The following is a 19,612-nucleotide window of genomic DNA, read 5'->3' on the forward strand; positions in this document are numbered from 1 at the left end:
AAGCTCTCATCAAACTGCTCAGTCCACTCCGTACCTCTGAGGATCATCTGTTCAACCACAACGCGGTCACAGGCTTGTTGATACAGCCTCTTTCTTTTATCCTCCTGTTCCCTGCAAATCATTTTTTTTTGTCGAGGGGGGTAGAGGGGGTAGCTCTCACCACCTCCCACCTCCCACCTCCCAGATGCAGACGGAGTGTTTCACATCAGCCGTGATCACTCCAGCTCAACTTCTGCATCTCATGCAGACTCACATCAGGGCTTGCATTGGACATCAGGCTACCCAGGGTTTGGTGAGTCCAACTTCTCTCCTCTTTAATTTGTCAATTTATCTAACATGCTTCATGCCAGGGCACATTCTTTTTGTTGCAAGTTGGGTTTGCAATACTCGCTTGTGTGTACGTTTGACATAATTTTGCCTCTCCTGTTGCTGCCATGTTGCACTGTTTCTTTTAAATGATCTGGTCTGTGTTTATATAGTGCTTTTCTAGATTTGTTCACCACTCAAAGCACTTTACAGCACAGTTTATTGCCAATTAGGAGTTCAGTTTCTTGCCCAAAGACACTTGGGCAGGCAGATGGGGAAGACTGACACACGGAAGAAACAAAATTAAGATTTATCGTTGAATGTTCACGCATGATGTATCAATGCAGAACAGACAACATATCTTCTGTGAAAAGCAGGTATCGTATCTTTCAAGCAGCAGTGTCTTGTCGAAGTCAGTGTTTGAAGAGAAGAGACGCAGACCCAGAACTTGCAGCATAACAGAATTTATTACACAGAATTTTAACAGTCAGACGGGCACCATGGTATGCCCGGAGAAATCACCCAGGCCGAATAGTGAAAATCTGATTCTCCTCTGCAAGGCAAGTACTTATATAGGGGAGTTGTATTCACAAACCTAGAGATAAAATGACGTCGCACAACAGGGCCTTCTGCCTAAATTTGTGAATGTTTCTTGATCAGACTGAAGACAGGGGCTGCACATGCAGATGTCAGCAAGCCTCAGTCTGTGATGTACCGGACATGTTGCCTTCTAGTCTCTCCACCTCAATTCCCACTCATCGTAAGGGAAAAGAAACAGACCATGATTTAGTATCTTATGAGCGATTCAATAGGATTTGTACACATTTGCACCAGTTATCTGGGAAATAAGCAATAAAAAAGAGTTCGACAGCTTTCAGGTCATTCACAGCTCAGATCATTAAAACAGTCCAAGTCATAAACTATTTGGACAGTTTGTATATGTATGTAGATACAGATCATAAAACCTACTTTTCCACTACGACATAACTTTCAACCATACTTAGTAAATTTTTTAGATTTCCCTCCTTTTGTCATTAATTGACAACTTAAGGGAGTGCATCACAGTGAAATACATCAACATCACATGTATTCAAAATGCATCAACTATAATACTGTATGAGAAATCAAACTGCTGTTGTTGTGGACACAGTTATGCGCCTTTGTCAACCAGTGTTGTCAAATTTCAGCCAACATCCTTTCTAAAGATGTTTAATCTCATGCGTTAACTTTCATTATCAGAGAAAGTGTGAGACAGACAGTAGCTGGCTAGTCGCTGTTTTTCAGCACTCAGTTCAACAGATGTTTTTCTCCTTTAAATACCAGTCATAATTTCATACCATGCATCATCAATATATACTTTAGTTTATTTCACTCTAATAATATCTTTAAAGTTCTCAATATTGTATTATTTATTCACGGTTGTATTAATAACTTGACAGTTCTTTCATAATGCAGTTGGATTTTCATGTGCAGTCTGTACACCGCACGTGTCACTCCCAGTGAGGAAAAGCAGACATGTTAATCTTATTTATATCAGCCCATAGTGTAGAATATGGACACTCTTAATAAAAACATATCGGTAGTCACTTATCAATCCAGACAATTTCCTCACGTTATTATCACCTTAAAATAAATTTCCGACTTATCTCTCCTCTTATCAAAATGATCATTATCTACTATTTAAAGTTTAAAAAGTCAAGTTAAACCCAATTTGTGCCCTAATTAAACCCTTAATCAGTTAAAACTGATTAGTCAAACAGTAAAATAAACATATTGTCTTTTTGGATTAAACCCCATTAAAGAATTCTTCTTTTTTTCTTTTTTTTTAAACTCTTTTACTGTAAATTACAGAGAGGAGACCTTGAAAATCCCTCTTCATGCTTAGAGGACGTACACTCCACCATTTCTGAACAGATGCTTTCTCCCAGGGGAGCCAAGGAGAGGTCCAAGGAAAAACTCCCTGTTCCCCCTCAGTGACTCCCCGTTCAATAGTCAAAGCTCCTCCAACATTTAAACAAATGTTAAAGTTGACTTGTCACTTTAAACAGCTCTCTCACCTCTGTTTTGAGAGTCTATTTAGATCTCTGTTGCAAAGTGCATAAATGTAGTTCCCATTATTTGTTAAAAGGAGTTCATAGAACTCTTTCCCCACACTTAAAATTTATTACGCAAGAGAAAAAGAGAGAGAGAATTCTTGAAAATGTGTGAGTCTGTCCATGGACCCACAAGAGAATGTAAATCACATTAAAAAAACCTTTTGCTCCAACAGGAAAGGTGCAGCGGGATATTCATGTAGACACAAAGACAGACACACACACACAGCACTGAGGGCCAGCTCCCCCAGACCAAGGTACACCAATCCTCACAGCACTAGAAAACACTGCAAACCAGGAATGAAAGGTGTGGCTATATAAATTAAGTCCTCCTAATGAGGCTCATAATTTTTATAACGTCTGCTTTAAAGGCACCTCATGATGTCACTAAACCACTAGTTTGTGTGTCTACTTAATAGGAGCTCATTGTGTTATTACGAGATTCATGTTCATTAATATCATAAAAACAACACTACAGATTCAACTCACACACTGCCAATATCCAGCATAGGCTGCACTGGTTGTAAACTCGGCAGTCTGTCCAGCTGGCTGAAGCCCATCAGTGCTGTGTGGAGCTGAGACCATAGAGCTGATTACAGGCTACACAGGTCCATGTGCAGGTAGAATGATACAGTAGTAGATGCAAAAGTGTGGGTTTGTGTTTGTGTGTGTGGTGTATACTTTACCTTCTTTCCTTTTTGAGACCAGATTAACTTTATTGAGCCTGTGGAGAAAAGTTTGTTGAAATAGGAAGGGTAAACTTTAGTGTAAGAAGAGAGTTATGATGGTCATGCTGGTGATGTTTTTCTCCATACTGGCCAGACTAAGCTTTATTTCAGGACTTACCAGATGTAACCAGTTCAAAACAATATTTATTCTTCTGTTAACTAGTCCTATTTCAAGAAAAAACACACACAAGGTGCATTACTACTTATAAATCCTTTGATAAATTCAAATCCTGTGTATGACAACCTGCATGGCTTTTGAACACTAATACGCATTACTTGCAGGGAAGTGGAGAAGAGAGTGTGTTAAAATCACATCACCAAACAGGGGCGGTCACATGGCTCTTTGGTTGTAGTTTTTTACTCCATGAAAATATGTGACTTTGGGCCCCCAAGATAAACATTCCCACTCACAAGATTATCTCCCTCTGCTGGCACAGAGAAAGTACCAGTGATTACTTTGGCTAGTACTTATTAACTTGGCTTACTACATATGTGGATCATTAGTACCATTTATGCAACAGACTGCTTTTTATTTTCCACTTTTTTCTCATGACTCACTCTTTTCCCAAGCTGACTCTACAACAACAATTTTCTAACCTTTAGTCATCCATGAGGAAAATAACCGCTCTGATCTGTTACAGTAAACTCAAGATTTTGTGTAAAACCAAACTCAAGTTACTGTAAACTGTTGGCGAGCTGGACTTTATAACTCACAAAGGCACCGATTCAACGCTCGGCCACACACTGGATATCCAATGTACAGGACTGGCACTGCAGTTTGATCAAGCCCATGAGGCAATTCATGAACATAAAAAAAATTCCCATGACAGAAAATACTTTTTTATGTGGCAAAAAAAAGAATGACCAGATAGTCCTCTACGATGCTTCCAGCCTTGTCCTTTCTGGCTTGGGGCGTGTTAGGTCACATTCAGGTTGTAGCTGTTACTTGTCATCATTTACATGAATCATAAATGTTTTTCTTTTGTTCGTTAAATTAATTTTAAATACATTTGATTATATTATTTCAAAAGTTGTACAATAGCCTTGATCAATATGTAAACAGGTTACAAGCTTACAAGAACACTAAGTCATTAATATCCCCCATCCCCTTCTTGTCCCATGCACCCAGGTACACAAGTAAAAAAAAAGTTATTCATCACAACAATAAAAACAAATGTGTCATTTAACATATGCGTAGCCAAATATTTTCATTCATCCCTTAATCTTTTACCCACATCTTTAGTAAGAGTTGGAAAGATGAATGACCTACTTTAGATAGAACGTCACATTCACACTCCCAGGTTTTTCTTTTAATTGTAAACAAGGAAATTGATATTTCTTCTACTTCAAATAATTCCAAAGCTCAACTTCTGTTCTCGTTTAGAATTAGTAAATATGTAAAGAAATCAGTGTTTGGTATAGCCATTCTGTATAGCAAGTCAGTGAAAGATTTTTGTTGCATATTTGTATGAAACAAATCGTTTTTTTGTTTTACACCCAAGTCTAACCATTAATATATTGATTGATTTTAAATATTTGTTTAGATTAGGATTGTGATGGATAGGAGAGGAGAGTAAATAGAAATACAAGCTTTAATAACAACCTTTTCAGTACAATCCTTCCACGCCTACAGTGTATTAATACCAGTGCAATATTGATGTTATTAAAATGTTTTATAATCTGAACCAGATTCATCTGAACCAGCACGTAGTTCTGTCTCTCCAGCTGACCAATAGTAAAACTGGAAATTGGGGCGATCAAGATGGATTCTGGCTTCATGAGGTAAAATAGACTAATTTCATTGGATAAATACTCTTGGATGAAGTCAGTGCTGTTCAGCAGAGTTTGTGTCCCTATCAAGCAGTTTTCATAAAACAGCATTCTGCCAGAGACAGTGATATGGCAAGTTTTTTGTGGTGAGTCAGAATCCCAAGCCTCTGGAGAAATACTGATGAGCGCCTTATTGTGACTGCTGAGCTGCTAGAAGTTTTAAATTTCTGACGTGCAGAACAGATGTAAAAAAGATATCCCAAGTAATTGTTGTGTTTGATAAGAGGGTGTTGCAAATCATGCATGCTGTAACAAGAGCACAAGGAATGGATAACTCTGCAGGGCAAAATTATAATTGACTACTGAAATTGCTGGTGAATTTGCAAAAACTCTTCAAGTCATTTGTTGAGCGGTTTCATTACATGAGAAGTAAACAAAAGGATTTCAACATATCTGCTAAGTTGTTCCTGTGGAACCTGATGTGAGCGACTTCACTGTGGCTGCAAAGCAACTTCAAGCTCAAAGCTACTTACAACAATCTCTCTGATCTCTAAAGTTTACAACGGTAGGATTGTCACATTCTGAGGAGACGCATGGAAATTTGCAACTCCGTTTTGAACAAACTACTGACAATTGACACTTTGTCAAAATTGGTTCCACCTTAGACCGACTGACACAAACTTGGAAACCAACTGTGAGTATAGCATCGTAATCATTAAAACGATTAATATAGCCCCAAACACTTTTTTAATGGGCAGCCATATGCTATAAGTAAATGTTCGTGATAATGTGCCAGTTATCAGCTAATGAAAAGTATCTATTTTCTTCATTTTGGTGTTTTGATAATGTTATTTCACAAAACATAATCCAAGTAAAACAATAATGACCAAAGGGCTTGAGAGAGATATATCCACGGTTTTATTTCTCCAGAGTTAATCTCTGTAATGGTAAAAATTCTAAGGGAGAAAAACTCAACTATCAGCTTTTTAATTTGACTAGTGTGGTTAAGAAAAATGTTAATCAAATACCTTTAGTATTAAATCATCATTTGATATATTGATTTCAACATGCATATTCCCCATTAAACAATTTTCAGACAATTATAATTTGACTGTATATTACTTTTCGTGATGATTATTAATATCATATAGACTGTGTGGTTTCTTGTAAGGTGTGTATCAATTGGCCTAAATAGTCCTAAAATTAAATTACAACTTTCCTACAGTTTCAGGGTGTCATTTAACAATGTTTCTGCATCCTGCCCTCGTGGGAGAGAGCGGTGCGTAGTAGCAGTAATTTAAAAAGTAATTGTAGTTGTTATTTGGTGTGTAACTGTACACGGGGCCTAACTAAAGCATTACAACTTCCTAACCATAAATTTAGACGTTTTCATCCTTTAGGCAAAGACGGTTGAGAGAATATTTTGTGTCATGAAGAGATCCATGGATTTCTTCGCCTGTGTGGTCCTGGTCTGCAGATAGTTTAATCAGATCTTACCTGTTGGTTGTGAAGTTAACAACTGAACCTTATTTTCCTATTTAGCCTTTTACTAGTTCGAGAAAGTCAAAGTGAGGTTTTAGTTTGACAAATGAGATCATTAACTTGGTATCATGCTATCCAATGTCTTTTGATCTGGTTTTGCTTCTATGATGTTAACTTAAAGTTACATGAGGAAGTTTTTGAGGAAAGCTTTACTGGTCAAATCTTTGACTTTCAACTTCTCAATAATGTTGTTTCTTTTATAAAGAATATATTCCAGGATTCCTTGGTATAAACCAAATACAGGCACCAAAGTTTATTCTAGATAGGATTTCCAGGTAGCGTTATCTCCCCCTCAGCTCTTTACTCCTGATCTACAGTTGTCTTGAAGATGTGTCTGCTGCCTCAGTGATAACAACTTAAATGGCCCTTGCTTACTGGTACCTGTGATGTCCAGCATCTTGTAGACCCTGGTAAAGGACTTACCAATAAAGCGTCTTCACATTCAACAACAGTTGCTGTAGCACTTTTCCTCTGGGTCTGCAAACTTGACACTATCACCCTCATTGGCCTGCTCATTCTGTTCCTCCGAGGTAACAGTGACTTCTAAGAGAAAGATCGGTGTAGAGACTTCAGCACCACGTCTGGCTTTAGCTTTGTTGTGGCCGCCTTTGGTATGAACTCCCCAGATTGTGATGTCCACTATGGCCTTCAAGACTTTTAAACAACAGAAGCAGAACATGTTAGATGGGTTTGGTAGAACCATAAAAACTAGATAAAGGAATGTATTAGATGGGATAAATAGATTTCATTTTATTGTATTGTAAACAGTCCATTTTCAGGCGCAAACATGGTCAATTGCTCAAATAACTGATTATTATTAAAAATAGATGACTCACGGAGAAGAGTTAAAAAATGTTTCTGTAGGAAGTAAATTATAAATATCATAGTATTGGGCAGACCAATAATAACAAAGAAGAATAAAGCAATAATACCACTATTAGCATGAGCATTACAGAAAAGAAAAAGCAAAAGCAGAAGTGACTTGAGCTTTTGACTTCATATTCTGGATTCAACTTTGATCCTTCAAACGAAATCTATCCTGTTTTGTACTAAGAAGAGAAATAAGCAAAGATAGTGGTCAGAATTTACTTGGCGTGAGAGCACAGTCCTCATACTGTTTCCTCAATGGAAATATATATATGTTCTTTACAGGACTTAGATTGTATTCTCCCAGCAGCAACTGGTTTGCTGAGTTAAGTAATAGGGCAAGAGAAAACATATGCTGGCTCTGTCCAAGGGAAATTAAATATCCTTGTCAGCAAGCTGGAATCATCACCATGATGTTACCAGAGAACCACAACAGGCGACTGTGTGAGACCACAACTTGATGTTGTAATGCTTACACAAGGTTTTGGAACAGTTGAAACTAAGGTGGGATAACATGTTCGGGTTTCTTTCCAGAATGCTTTCAAACTTGAGGGTGACTCTTGAAGCACTATCTCGGAAGCCGCTTATACTTACAGTGCATTAACCAAGTGTCCCAAACTGAATTCACATTCTCTGCTTTACACTGTTTTATACTCTCACATACTACAGTTGTAGCAGTCAACTTTGATTGCTCCATTCTGTTTTGTCAAGTGCCTCATTGACACATGTGAAAAGTTCTTTTAGATTTCTTAATATAAATAGGCCTCAGGTAAATATTTGCTTCGACAACAATGAAAGCCAAAAGTGGACAGAGAGAAATAGAGGATGAGGAGTTGAAAAACTAAGATGAGGAGGAGAAAAGCCTTTCTAGAGGAGGCTGGAAGAGGCTTGTGGAGACATTGAAGAGGCCTGGATAGAGTTCTGCAAGTGTTAGATCCACACGCTGCATCGTGGACAAAGAAAATATGATAAGACCAAGACAGAAGATGATATCTAGCCTAATATTTAGTTTGTTTTCTGTTACTACCACATTTGGCCTCTTGGGCTCCTGAGCCTGTGCCTCAAAGGCCCTTTTGGTAATCCATCCATAGCTACATTAAGATATGAACAGTAGCTTATTATGGCTAAAGTTAACAAACTTAAGATACATGTTCCTCAGAATCTATGAGCAAATCTACAACTACAACAGTCTGTTTGCTAACTTTAGTATCTATATTTTTTCACCAGATTTTTCTCTAGTTTGGTGTTACACTTTGTGATTAGTCTGTAGAATTGAGCAAAAATAGCCAATGGTTCAAAAGATAGGGCAGAAGCAATAAGAAAATCTGTAATGAGAGTATTTTTATTTATTTTTTCACCATCAGACAGAGCCAAGCTCACTGATCCCCCCCTGGTTGCTGTGTTTGTGCTTGGCTGAACCGGCAGGACACATTCTTTCTAAATCCAATACACTCGGGTTGACCATTTACATCATTGTTTGTACAGTCATTAAACAATTATATCAAAATGGGTATAAATAAATAAATATCCTGTGAAACTTGTTGGGAATGATGCAGTATGGGTCTGGGAGGAACAAATTAAATCTGGTGCAGATCCACATCAGGATCCAGGATTTTATTTTTTACTCACATTTCTAAATACATCGTTTTTTAACACTTTCACCATTTTCCTAGGGAATAATTTATGGTTCACATTTAGGTAACTGATATGCATGAGTGTGGGAAAATTGGTGCAACCTGATTGAATTTAAGGGGGTGTTGGATGTTGGTGGAGCTTATCGTTCGGTTTTTAACCAATTCATTTAGCTAAACTTTATGTTTTCTCTCACTTCATGTATCTTCCATTGTTTTGCCCCCAAACTGTCCACTATCTATTTCAATTACATAATTCAGTCCACCTGTAGCAGGAATAGGATAAATAACAACTTGCAACTTAATAACACTGACCAGTGAGAATTTCCCATTTAATGTATTTATTGATGTGAAATGAGATTGTAGCTGGAAAACACAGCAATAATGAAACAAAAATACCAGTTTTGAGCAACACAGCACTCTTGCTTGATTTTTACAAATCTGACAGCCTGTGTTGCAAACTAATTGACCTGTGCATTCCCATGTTTCCATTTCTCCTAGGTGTTATGAAAATGTGTTTTCTGCCATGTTAATAGTTCAACAATTAACTGAGGAAGGAAGACACGCACTGTGCTGGACAAACACGGACTGAGACCCCTCACTGTCCGGCTCTCACCTGCTGAATCAGACATGGGGAAAGTCTACTACATCAGTAAAAATGTTGGCCTTGCAATGTTTGTATTAGCGTTCTGTGCATTGGCCACAATTATAGCTTTGTCCATTGCTTATAACAACGAAAGAGTCAAGAATCGTAGCAGACCTGGAGGTGGAGCAACAGACAACACCAGCCTGCCTACACCCCCGACTACACCCTTCACCCCAAAGGGGCCCTGGGACCACTACAGACTTCCAGACTCCCTGGTTCCTGTCTCTTACAATGTGACCCTGTGGCCACGGCTGGAGCCCAATGCAGACGGCCTGTACATCTTCACTGGACGCTCAGCGGTGATCTTCAAATGTGTGAAGGGAACAGACCTTATCATCATCCATTCCAATAAGCTGAACCTCACTGGGCAACATGCTAGGCTGGCTGGCCTGGGTGATGTCTCTGCGCCCGCTGTGCGAAAGACTTGGTTTGTGGTGAGGACAGAGTTTCTGGTTCTTCAGCTGCACAGCCGACTATCTGCAGGAGCGACCTATGTACTTCACACCGAGTTTCAGGGAGAGCTGGCGGACGACCTGGAGGGCTTCTACAGGAGTGAATACGTTGAGGCTGGGGTGAAGAAGTAAGCAATGACACAGAAAAAGCGAGTGGTGTCCCATTTTTCTTATCTTGACAGTGACCACGTTAACACGATGACCGATATTCAGACTATTGACCTCATTCAGAAGAACATCATTTTGATCATGATGTTTACAGGAGAAAATTCCATTCATATATCCGTTCACATGTTACGGAGGAGAGTCTTATGAACATAGATTATGACTTATGTCAATGCGCCCACTAGGCTATTACGTCTGACATTATTCCACTAGTTTTAAAACCCCAATCTGTAAAAGTTTTCTGTACAATGCTACAGTATAACATTTTCTTTCTAATTTTGCAAAAGCTATGACGTTTCATTCTTGTTTACACTCAGGTCATGTGTAATGAAGTAGTTGTAAACTGCATATTTCAAAGGCGCAAATACAGTTAAAACTCCAATTGTCCACATAATGGGACTAAGGACAGAATGCCTCACGTGTCGTAATTCCTTATTATTCTGAGCAAATGATGTTTACATGACAGGGTCTTATTCAGACTATTGGCTTGATCTGGTTAATATCTGAATATCTGTGATCAGCAAACATAGTCAGGGAGACTTTATTTTCACTGCTCCAATGTCCCTCCTAGTGGGTCGATGTTTGATTGAAACCTTTTGCAGAGTTGTTGCTACCTCGCAGATGCAAGCAACGTACGCCAGGAAATCCTTCCCTTGCTTTGACGAGCCAGCCATGAAAGCTATCTTCAACGTCACGATCATTCACGACCGAAGCAAGGTGGCTCTGTCCAACGGCATGGCAATTGGTTCGTTAAAGAAATTAAAACAACTTTTTGTCTGTTTCTTACATCTTAATTCTCTGTTGTGAGCTCAAAAGAGATGTGTAAAATCACATAAGAACAGAAAAACATGCTAAAAATGATGTATTTTAAGTAAAAGCAATGTAAGACCACAATTGGGAACAGTTTAGAGTAGTGATTTCCTGAGTAAACATGTGTTAGTTAATGTGTGAGACAGGGTCAATGTAAATAATTAATAACATGGACAACAGATACTGTTAATACTAACAGAGTGTCAAGGTCTGACTCATCCTCTTTCTGTACAGATGTTGCAGACTCTGTCATCGATGGCCTTCCTGTCAGAGTAACTACATTCGAGCCCACAGAGAGAATGTCCACATATGTGCTGGCATTTATCGTCAGTGACTTTGTCAGCGTTCAGTCAAACTTAAACAACAATCTTCTGGTAAGAAATTTTGTATTGGTATATCAGAGTTGTTCATGGCTACATTTTCATTGAGATGCATACATACAATAGGAAGTTTTAATCCTAGAACTACAGAAGTACAAAAAAAACGTATGAATGGAGGAAAAGGTTCAACGGTCACATCCTCCATCGTACTGTATCTCCCAGTGACTTCAGAAGTAAATTAACAGCCTGTAAAGAGGAGATTTCCTCTTATTTTGATCCATTGTTGTGTCTTTAAAAATCTTTGCAGATCCGAATCTGGGCTCGGAAATCAGCCAAAGATGACGGGCAGGGAGACTACGCTCTCAATGTAACAGGGCCAATCCTTCAGTTCTATGAGCATTACTACAACGCTACATATCCGCTCTCCAAGTCAGGCAGGTCAACTCAGCACCAACATGCTACAGCAACCTATATTAGCATGCAAACATGTGTTAATAAGCACTGAACATCGAGCATGTCTATGTCATACACTAAAATGTGATATGTGTAGCACGGTACATTAGGTGGAAAGTTATACTCTTCTGGCCCTGAGAAAGGAATGATGCACTTAGTTCATTTCCATATTTCACAAGACAAGACAAGAGACTTTGCTTTGGACTATAACATTTTGAAATCCATCCGAGTTGTCGAGATATTTCAGTCTGGACCAAAGTGATGGGCAGTCAGTTTGAGCAACCAACCAAACAACCAATCAACTTGGCCTAAAGCAAAAACAAAGTCAAGACAACATAAATGTCACAATCATTTTCCATATTCACATTTAGTTTTTTTATCAATGCTGTCGAATACGTCTTGTTGAATGTTTGACAAACAAGCAGGTGAAAAGTTGTTGAATCAAACACAGATTCTTGGATCAGATGTAGGACATGGATCACAGCTTAATGAACTTTTGTAGTTTAGGTCCATCTCTAACATACAATTCATCTTTAACTTTCTCATGTCCTCGTGCTTTCTAGATCAGATAGCTCTGCCCGACTTCAATGCTGGAGCCATGGAGAACTGGGGTCTGATCACATACAGGGAGACGGCTTTGCTCTATAACCCCATCGTATCCTCCACTGGAAACAAAGAGAGAATTTTAACAGTCATCGCACATGAACTTGCACACATGGTAGGCCCTCACATCACCGCCAAATGGTTGTCTTCACAGTTTTCATAAGCAGGAGAAAAAAACACAGTAAGTTGAGATATACATTAATCAGCATCCTTCTCATTCCGCTCTTTCACCATTGTAATGAATAGCACAGAAATGGTAAAAAAAATACATCTCAAGCCAGAGTTCTCCACCTGCCTTTGCCAAAGAAAAGAGGACAGATCACCACCTGGGACAAATTAACCCGGCCTTCTCGTAGCTGTATTAAAAACCTGCCATCATAAGGGATGTGAAAAATAAACCACTCTAGGTTTTATATTTCGTGGGATAAAACTTTGGAGCCGATGTTTGCCAAAAGCTTTACTTCATTGTCACAAACCAAGGTCAACTGAGGGGTAACTGGTTAGTGTGGCTTTATGTATTTTCTTTATCTCTTTATCTCTGTAAAGTGTTTTCTTTTTGTTTGTTTGTTAGTGGTTTGGCAACCTGGTTACACTGCGATGGTGGAATGACCTGTGGTTGAACGAGGGCTTTGCATCGTACGTAGAATACTTGGGTGCCAACCATGCTGAGCCCACCTGGAACATGGTGAGACAGGAGCCTTGCGACCACTTCACAGATCAACAAACACACCGATATATATTTTGGTTAAAGCACCTGCACTAACTCACCTCTCTGCTTGACTGCAGAAGGACCAGATCATTCTATATGATGTGCACAAGGTTTTCCAAGTGGACGCCCTCGCCTCCTCTCACCCGTTGTCCCGCCGAGAAGAGGAGGTCAATGACCCTTCACAGATCAGCGAGATGTTTAACACCATCTCCTATAGCAAGGTCTGCTCCTCCGATGGGAATTTATACAGAATTCAGAAAGGATAGAGAAAGGATTTATGAAAATGTTGCCTCTCCAGATTTTTCTCAAAGGAACATCTGTGTTTGAAACTCTCAAAATGTCCTTGCGTTTAAGTCACGTAAACCAACTGTTTTAATAGTTGCTTTGGGTTGAACTTCACTGTTATGAGAAATTCAGCTCAACCAAATTCTTGTGGTTTCTGTGTTTGTTGTTTTAAGGGAGCAGCCGTGTTGAGGATGCTGTCAGAGTTTCTCACAGAGCCCGTGTTTGCCAGAGGACTCAGTGTGAGAATTAACCCTGTTACACAACCTCAAAACCTAATTATAACTGCCACTCTCTGTCTGTGGTGGTGAGAGAGTTTCATCTGGAAAATCGAATCAAATTCTTTCTCATTTCCCCTGTGAATAACTGACTGGCTGTTTGTTTTATCTCCCCCCAGTCTTACCTGAACACATTTGCCTTCGGCAACACGGTGTATACAGACCTATGGGACCATCTCCAAGAGGTCGGCTCTGCTAAAAAAAAGAGACGTGTTATGCTTCATTTTACCTGGAAATTTGTGTTTTTCTGAATCCTTGCTGCCCTCTGTTTGTTCTCAGGCAGTTGACAACACACCAGGTTTTCATATTCCAGCCACTGTCCATGACATCATGAACCGCTGGACCCTCCAGATGGGCTTTCCAGTGGTCACTATTGACACCCGGACAGGAAGTATCACTCAGAAACACTTCCTGGTGGATCCAAAATCTGTTGTGGAGAGGCCCTCTCAGTTCAAGTAGGAATCAATTTCACCTTATTCTGTAGGTTCCGCGTCGACAATAGTTGATGAGATTGATCTTTAAATGCATTATCCTCCATTTGTATACATTTCTACTTCAATCACTCCAGTTTTAAACACAAATTGAATTGCTGTGTCTTGAAATAATATTATCATAAATCAACAAGTGTTCACAAGAGTTTGCAGCCATGCTAGCAGCTTGGTGAGGCTTTACTTAGGCGAGGTGGTACCTTGAGCTTATTGATAATGTGTGCTAACATTCATGTAATGGCAATGCTACAATATTGTTGTTTAGTTTGATATTTCCTTTGATCATTATCTTAATATAGGGAAAGGTACACAGACAGAGCAACGAAAAAAACAACATTGATATCCCGCTAAAGCTAAAATAAATACATTTTTTTCCACTTTTCATACAGTCTTACTGTCTTTACCTATGCTTCTGTCCAGTTATACATGGTTTGTCCCCATTAAATGGAAGAAGACAGGAGTGGAGCAGCAGCAGTACTGGCTACTTCAGAAGACAGGTACATGTAACTCTTCTACATTGGACTGGCAGTGTGTAACATTCTACCCAGTGGAGGATTTGATAAGTGCAGCATGAGCAGCACAGGGCAGATGCACCAAAAAAGACAAAATAATCATGAAATTGCCTGGTAGTGGTTTCACATCCCTCATGGGCACGTCACGTAAATGAAACAACCGATCAATTCATCTTGTTGAAATGGGGAATGTGGGGATAGGTTGTACTCACATCTCGCCACTGAAAGCTTGAAGAGAGAAAGATTCTAGATTCTAGCACACCTTGTTTTGTGCAGTATCCTACTGATGCAATAAGTACAACCAGTCACTCTATGAAAGACAAACCATTGTACCACAATTACTTAAAAAAACTGTGAATATGCAGTTGCAATATCAGAATCAGAATCAGAATTATTTTTATTGACATGTATATTTGCACATACAGGAAATTGCCTTGGTGTAACGTTTACATTGTGGCATTTCTTCTGGGTTGAGTGTTAAGTATTTAAGATAAACAGTAAACCAGTCAGCACACCACCAAGGGGGGACTGGAGGCTAAAATTGGCTTCACCCACCAGTGGTTCTACCTGATTGGTGGTCTCAATCATTGGTCAATGTGTTAACTGAACATTTGGAGTCTTCAGCCTCTTTTCCGTTTATGTTTTGGACCAGACACCAACAGACTGATGAAGGTGTCAGGAAACGACTGGCTGCTGGCAAACACCAATGTATCTGGATACTTCAGGGTGAACTATGATCTTGACAACTGGGATCGTCTTCTGTCCTTGCTCAGCACCAACCACCAGGTGACGCACATTCCCATTTGAATATGTTTCCTACATTGCAGTAACATATTTGCTTGTGCCTTATGTCTATTCTCAGGTCTCTTTGAATTCCATCTTAATTTTGCATTTTCTTAAACGTCTCCGACCAATGAATAATTATTTTTGAGACTGCAGACACTATGACTGATGAGTGAAGAATAAAGCATAATTTTCACACGGCAGAATTACTGAATGGTTATTTGTGTGTGTCATTTCTTTTAGGCTTTATCAGTCATCAACAGAGCACAGATCATAGATGATGCCTTCAACCTAGCAAGGTAAAGAAAAGTATTTGCAAAGTTGAACATTCAAGGCATTGTGAGTCAGCAAATTATCTCAATAATGGAACTCCTTTGTGCAGAGCTAAAATAGTAAGTACAACATTAGCCCTGACAACCACCAAATACCTGCACAAGGAGAGAGACTACATCCCCTGGGAGTCAGCTCTAGCCAACCTCAACTACTACATCCTCATGTTTGATCGCACTGAGGTCTACGGAGCTTTGCAGGTTTGTACTGCTTTGCCAGGAACAGTAAAACAAATAGCAAAGTGTAAAACTAATGTTGATGTATTTCTAGGCGTACCTCAAGAAGCAGATACAGCCACTTTATGAGCACTTCAAGACAACAACAGCTGAATGGACCAAAATACCAACAGGCCACACTGACCAGTAAGATTTCCTAAAGCAAACTTAAAAGCAAAGGACTGAACATATTGTGATATAATGTAACTTATTGTGTATAATTTTTCAATTGCAGTTTTCCCAGTTTCCTAAATTGTCTTCCTCCTCAGGTACAATCAGATCAATGCCATTGGGGTGGCCTGCAGTATGGGTGTGGGGGAGTGTAGAGAGTTGATCAAAAGATGGTACAGAGAGTGGATGGCCAATCCAAGTCACAACCCGTGAGTACAGAGCAGTGTAGGTCAGTTCTTACATCTTTTCACATTTCATTAACACTACCTGTTTGTGTAGTTGGTGTTAGTGTTAACAGTGGAACAGCAGAGCAAACGTTAACTACAGGCAGCTAGCAATATACCACCAACTCCACAACTTCTACCTCATCTCTTCCTCCATGTTTAACAGGATCCATCCCAACTTGAAAAACACAGTTTACTGCAGTGCCATAGCTTATGGTGGCGTGGAAGAGTGGGACTTTGCCTGGACCATGTTCAAGAACTCTACACTGGCCTCTGAGGCTTCCAGGCTGAGGTCAGCCATGAGCTGCGCCAAGGCACCTTGGCTTTTGAACAGGTATAGGCTACATTCAATTTTGGCTATAGTTTATTGCGTTTGTGGATGACACATTTGTCTTAACGTGTACCTTTCAATTGAAAAACCATGCACAGTTAAGTTTTTTTGTTAATCTATCCCTTGGAACCATAGTTTCGGTCATACTTTTCAAAAATGTGAATCACTGAAAACAAATTCAGTATAAGAAAACAGCTGTGTCCCAGTTCTTGGCTGCATCCTTGGCCGGACTCCATCTACAAAAGTCACAAAAGCCAAACTGGATCTGGCCCACAGAGCTCACATTACTGAGGAGCTTATTGATTTGATCAAGGATCTGTTTTGTAGCCATTTAGTTCAACATTGCATTTTTTATATGAGAATCTACGACTGTAGACTAAGGCACATTTTTGCTTGTCCACGACCACTCACATCTGTTTGTTGACTTTCATGCCGTTATGCATTCATCAGACCAAGGGCTTGGCAATACAAAATATGAATTGTTAGTGCAATTTAAATTGCAAAATTGACGTTATATAGATATAATGCTGATGCATGGAGCACAGTGAGGAGATATAGCAAATAATTAATATTACTCAGATTTATAAAATCTTTTGCTTTTTGTCATGTGTTTGTCATTCTTTGTCCATGAAGAACAGTTTAAAACCTCAACCTTCACTCAGGAGCAAAAATCTGTCTTCACTGAAAACTAAGAGAAAACATATTTCACCGTGAAAAAGCAGTGTCATCAGATGACACAGATGAATGTGTCAAGAGAGTTTGTGGTGATAAGAGCCAACACCATTGTCTGCGCGTTGTCAAGAAAATCACATCGGAGTTAATATGTTGCTTCCTGCCTCTATCTGAATAATGCAGAGGATTCATTACTGTGGCAGACTGTCCATATTCAATTCTCCAGACTTTACCCACAGGTTATGTCCGAAAACAGATTATGTTAAGAATGACGTGTCCTCCTTTTTACAAATGTGTAAAATATTGAATGATGAATCTTTCCTCTGACATTAATATTAATATATATATATATTTTACAATGTTTGGTTGAGCCAGGTATCTGGAATACACCCTGGACCCGACTAAGATCCGCAAGCAGGACGCCACCTCCACCATTCAGTACATCTCAAACAATGTTGTAGGAATGCCTCTGGCCTGGAACTTCATCAGAGCTAATTGGAGCTACATTTACAAGCAGTAAGTGCCCGTTCCTCAGAGGAGGGTTCTCTGGAAAATAATACAGAGTGAATGAAAATGTTCACCAAGGTGAAGAACATGATTTCCTGTTGCTGATCGCCATCATGACTTCATCTTTTGTAGTGAATAGCGTCCTTCTCTGTGTTGTAGGTATGGAACAGGATCATTTTCCTTCACTAATCTTATCAATGGAATCACAAGGAGATTTTCCACAGAGTTCGAGCTACAGGAGGTTTGCAGCCCACACACTTCACAAGAGATATTTAGTCTTAAAGAAAGACAGCAAATGCATAAATCCTGTAACGTGTTTTCTTTTTGTCTCTCTTTCTGCAGCTGAAGAAATTTAAAGAGGACAACCTCCATGTTGGTTTTGGCTCAGCCACCTTGGCCCTGGAGCAGGCCATTGAAAAGACCACAGCCAACATCAGATGGGTGGCAGAGAACAAAGACCACGTGCTGCAGTGGTTTACTGACGAGTCCTTTTACATTTAGTCTTGTTGAATTTACTGTCAGGGATATGTAATTCTAATGGTAATAATCATCAGGAACAACAAATGACCAGTCTCTTTTCTCTCCTGACGTTTAAATTTAAGACATCTGGTTCGACAGTACAACAGTGTACAAAAGATTCAGTGTAAAGTAACTGGCAAAAAATGACTTGACTACATGATTCAATGTATGTTTCATAGTAGTGAATGAATAAATGTAACTGCCATCTCTGGCTGTCCTTTGACTCTATTAACAGTTATTTATACTTTCCGAAATGCTTTAATCTCATTCTTTTCTTCATACTTCACTTTATAAGTTCTTGCTTACTACAGTGTATTGAATCCATTTAAACCACAACATGAGCCATGAATCTGTGTGTGGGACATCAGAGCAGCTTCAGTGATAACTGGGACTGATCCCACATCAGACTATGATGAGTAACGGTAATCATGGAGGAATGTTAACTAACTGACCATGCAAACGTTTTACTTCATTTCAGTGTGACTGTGTGTTGGTGTGTACCTCAAAGTTTTATTTTTCTTCTGGTAAATTAGCATTTCCTGAGGCTCCCTCCATGTTACGTCTGTATATTGGGTATCTTTACACATGAGAAACGTTTTGCACTTGATAATGTAAAAAGTGAACTTACTGAATAAAAAATACCCAGATTTCTATTAGGTTTGTTTTTTTCTCCTTTGTCCTCAAACTTGAATTTTTCTACCATATATTACTTGACGATATAAACATGATAATCTAAAAAAAAGTGGAGAATGTTTTCATACAGTTTACTTAAGAAAAGTACAAATAAAAAAACCTACTGAAAACCTACTAAATTGAAAATACCTGCTCTGATTACATCCGACATCTAGATCTTGATAGTATTTACTTTAGAAAAAAAAGTACCTAACTACTGTAATGAAGTAAATATATTTCATCATGATCCCACCACTACCAAAAAGGGAATTTAGCTCCGACCTATTATTGTACTATCACAAGGTTCAGACAATCAGTTAAATTTTACCTAGAAATTCTCACCGAGTATTTCTAAGGAGTTGATTTTACCTCAGAGTACAGAGTGAGTGTGGTCTTCTCAACTGAGCAATAGAGGTTATTGTGTCATAGGACACAACATTATATCTTGGGTCATTTCATAAGTGGGAGCATTTCAATAGAGGCTCAGCTCTCCCTGTTTGAACGGGGACCTCACTCCGCCTGTACATACCTAT

General features: G+C 39.1%; 1 protein-coding gene across 2 annotated transcripts; it reads left to right on the forward strand.

Moving 5' to 3' along the window:
• Positions 1 to 149: 149 nt before the first annotated feature.
• On the forward strand, positions 150 to 19,060 carry LOC133954947 (aminopeptidase N-like). Of its 2 annotated transcripts, XM_062389546.1 has the most exons (21): positions 179 to 292; positions 9,439 to 10,163; positions 10,803 to 10,945; positions 11,245 to 11,384; positions 11,638 to 11,764; positions 12,347 to 12,501; positions 12,958 to 13,071; positions 13,173 to 13,316; positions 13,554 to 13,619; positions 13,775 to 13,840; positions 13,935 to 14,110; positions 14,564 to 14,640; positions 15,308 to 15,441; positions 15,682 to 15,737; positions 15,821 to 15,968; positions 16,039 to 16,130; positions 16,253 to 16,363; positions 16,545 to 16,712; positions 17,757 to 17,897; positions 18,048 to 18,129; positions 18,231 to 19,060. In XM_062389546.1, exons 2-21 carry the CDS (start codon positions 9,568 to 9,570, stop codon positions 18,387 to 18,389), a joined length of 2,895 nt encoding a protein of 964 aa, XP_062245530.1. In that variant the 5' UTR covers positions 179 to 292; positions 9,439 to 9,567; the 3' UTR covers positions 18,390 to 19,060. The 2 variants fall into 2 exon arrangements, with proteins under 2 accessions (XP_062245538.1, XP_062245530.1); XM_062389554.1 differs by lacking the exons at positions 17,757 to 17,897; positions 18,048 to 18,129; positions 18,231 to 19,060 and having other exon boundaries at positions 150 to 292; positions 16,253 to 16,379; positions 16,545 to 16,683.
• The last annotated feature ends 552 nt before the right edge of the window (positions 19,061 to 19,612 follow it).

The sequence above is a fragment of the Platichthys flesus genome, chromosome 1 (assembly GCF_949316205.1).
Source record: "Platichthys flesus chromosome 1, fPlaFle2.1, whole genome shotgun sequence".
Taxonomy (NCBI): domain Eukaryota; kingdom Metazoa; phylum Chordata; class Actinopteri; order Pleuronectiformes; family Pleuronectidae; genus Platichthys; species Platichthys flesus.

Coding starts and splice junctions, on each gene's coding strand:
- LOC133954947 (XM_062389546.1), top strand. CDS start 9,568: ATGGGGAAAGTCTACTACATCAGTAAAAATGTTGGCCTTGCAATGTTT. Junction 12,502..12,957: donor CACATGAACTTGCACACATG/GTAGGCCCTCAC, acceptor TTTGTTTGTTAG/TGGTTTGGCAACCTGGTTAC. Junction 17,898..18,047: donor TGGAGCTACATTTACAAGCA/GTAAGTGCCCGT, acceptor TCTGTGTTGTAG/GTATGGAACAGGATCATTTT.